This window comes from Penaeus vannamei, chromosome 34 (genome assembly GCF_042767895.1).
Source record: "Penaeus vannamei isolate JL-2024 chromosome 34, ASM4276789v1, whole genome shotgun sequence".
Lineage (NCBI taxonomy): Eukaryota > Metazoa > Arthropoda > Malacostraca > Decapoda > Penaeidae > Penaeus > Penaeus vannamei.
In genome coordinates, this window is record NC_091582.1 from 11507608 (window position 1) to 11510107 (window position 2500).

A 2500-nucleotide genomic window follows, 5' to 3' on the forward strand; every position below is an offset into this window, starting at 1 on the left:
ATGGCTGGCAAGGCGCCAAGACTTGAAAAGGAAGACAGAGGTGACACAACAGGTGATAGGCAGGTCAGAATGCAGCCCAGGAAAGGTCCAGCACATACAACAGATCATTACCTTCGGGACAAACCATTCCTATGACACCCACCTTGTGACCTCGCCGTACACTGGCACAGACATCATTCGCAGGCGTGGGCGTTGGGCGGCTCTGCATTCACCCCGCCGAGGTCATACGTAGGCTTGCGTGTGGGCGGCCAGGTATGTTGGGCGGCGGCGGCGGCTGCAAGCACCGGCCGGAGAAGGCGTGGGCGTCGCTGCTCTGAAGTCGCCCCTGCAGCTACTGGCGTCAAGGGAAGTGGGCATCCATGAGGAGCGGGCGTGAGTGGAGGGGTGAATGGGCGTTGTATATCTAGAAGACTGCTTAAGGGGAAGGAACTTTCGCGGGACAAAAGACGAGGAAGGACTAATGGGCATGAGGGAGCACCATGGGCGCCATGGCTTCACTCAGGACAATGGGTCATATAACATCGCTTTCTGATATTTTATATCTTTTTAATGATGTCCAGCATAAAAATCTTGGTAACTGCACAACACATTTCACAAGCACATGATCTGTTACAAAGCACATGACAGCAATACCTTCACAACCCGGTTATAGAAGCTGCCTGCGTGCTCTGACGTCACAAGCGTAAACAATGTACGACTGGTCGCCAAGTTACACCAGCTGACGCCTCACCGCGTAAATTAACCTGAAATGCACTTCACACGCTCCTCTGCGGGATCCGCGCTTGCTGGGTCATCGAGGCTCACTTGACATCGGAATATGGAAGTGCAATAATCGATATTAATCCCCATCATGAACGTTCTAAAAAGTAATTGTATTTAAATTATGGTTAAATACCGTCACTTCTCTTCTGTATTAGAAAAAGACACTGAAAACGCCTTCAAGATGTTCCGCCCGTTCGGGAGTTCAACAGATATGGAAAGCTCTCGAGAGGTGGGCGGGATGAGCGCTCGCCGTTTTCTTTCTCGCTCGACGAAGGGTCGCGTGGGCTTCGAGCGTGCATTCCTCCTTCAGGCTGGTGTCGTCTCCGGGGCAGCAGACACTTCCTAGGGCTGATGACACTTTAAAGGGACCACCACTGCCTTCCCATGGGCTGGAGGCGCCCCTGAAGGGCCGAGAAACTTCTGCAGCGAGTCGGCCACCTGCGCCAGGGTCGACGCCGTGTATGTTCCTCGTGTCTAGCCAAGGGAGGGAGAGGGTCGGGGAGGGGACAGACCCATAGGCTTAATAATAGCTAGCAGCGTGGGGTGTGTCGGAGGAGGGGCGGGCACCGGCGTGCCAAGAGCCCGGGCGTGGGCCGTCGTGTGTGGTGCGTCGGTCCTCTCGGCTTCCTCGACCACCTGCTCAGGAAGGCCGACGATGCTCGCACGACGAACGGCGACCATGAGACGCTGCCGCACCCAGCTCCTCCTCGCAAGCAACGAGGCTCCTGGTGGCACGTGTGGGCGGCCAGGGGCTTAGCGGGGCAGCTAATGGGCTCGTGAGTCCTTCCCGAAATGACAACCAACCTCGTCACAGCCTCATGGATTTTCCTCACCTCCGACCTGTGGCCGCTCTAGCAGTGCCGCCGGCTTTTCCGCCCATACGTCGAGTCTCGTAGTGTCAGCTAGACCAGCAGTGCCCAACGAAACACGCCGGTCCATGGGCGTTCACAGCTCCACGCAGGCAGATCTCGGGCGAGAGGGCGTCAGAAGGGCTTGCGCAGGTGTACGGAGGTGGCCGGGATCCTGCGGGCATGCGGCGCGGCACAGGTGGATGCACGGGGCTGTCAGGTGCGGGTGGGCGTGTGATGGCGGCGGCGGCGCGGGCGCGATACTAACCACCTCGAGGCGGAGACGGCGTCTTCAGTCGGAGTACGGGTGGGAGGCCGGAACTCGCCCTCTCTCCTCCCCTTTCTTTCTCGTCTCCTCCTACTCTCCCCTCAGCTAGCTCCTTTTTGCCCCTCCGCCTCGCCCTCTCCGCCAGCTCCTATTCGCCCCCCTTCTCCTCCTCTATCGCGAGACGCTCTCCACCCATCTCCGGGGCTGCCTGCAACCCAAGCACAACGCACCGAGGGCGGCGGGCCGCGGGCGTCCGGGCACCACGGTTTTGTTATGGCCACCGAGCTGGCGGCCGGAGGAGGGGGGGGCAGGGGGCGGGAGAGATAAGTGACAAGAGGGTGAGATCTGTGGGTGGCAGGCTCAAGACCGCGGTTGGGATCGTCGTAGCCGAGCGAGCTCAGGGCGCAACACCTCCCCTGGAACAAGAAAAAGGTCCTCGTGAATGAGCGCCATCCAAGTGTCCTTGATTAGGTGCCTGGGACACATCGCCACATACCCTCTCTCGACCTTCAGGCCACACCCAACTGAAAAGACTAAAACCCTAACACCGACGTTTGTGTTGACTGTGATCAACACTGATTTTCTAGACATCCACGCAAGATCACTTGGAAAAATGCAGCAA

General features: G+C 58.4%; 1 protein-coding gene across 2 annotated transcripts in view; it reads right to left on the reverse strand.

Annotated features, from left to right (window-relative positions):
- Positions 1 to 2500, reverse strand: part of raw — a 64633-nt gene that overhangs the window by 39946 nt on the left and 22187 nt on the right. Inside the window, exon 2 of one of the 2 annotated variants that reach the window (XM_070113777.1) lies at positions 143 to 2294. The exons of the other annotated variant lie outside the window; for it this stretch is intronic. Within the exon in view, the coding sequence (XP_069969878.1) occupies positions 143 to 177 (35 nt within the window). The 5' untranslated portion in view covers positions 178 to 2294. The remainder of the gene's footprint in view (positions 1 to 142; positions 2295 to 2500) is intronic. 2 annotated transcript variants of the gene reach the window in all.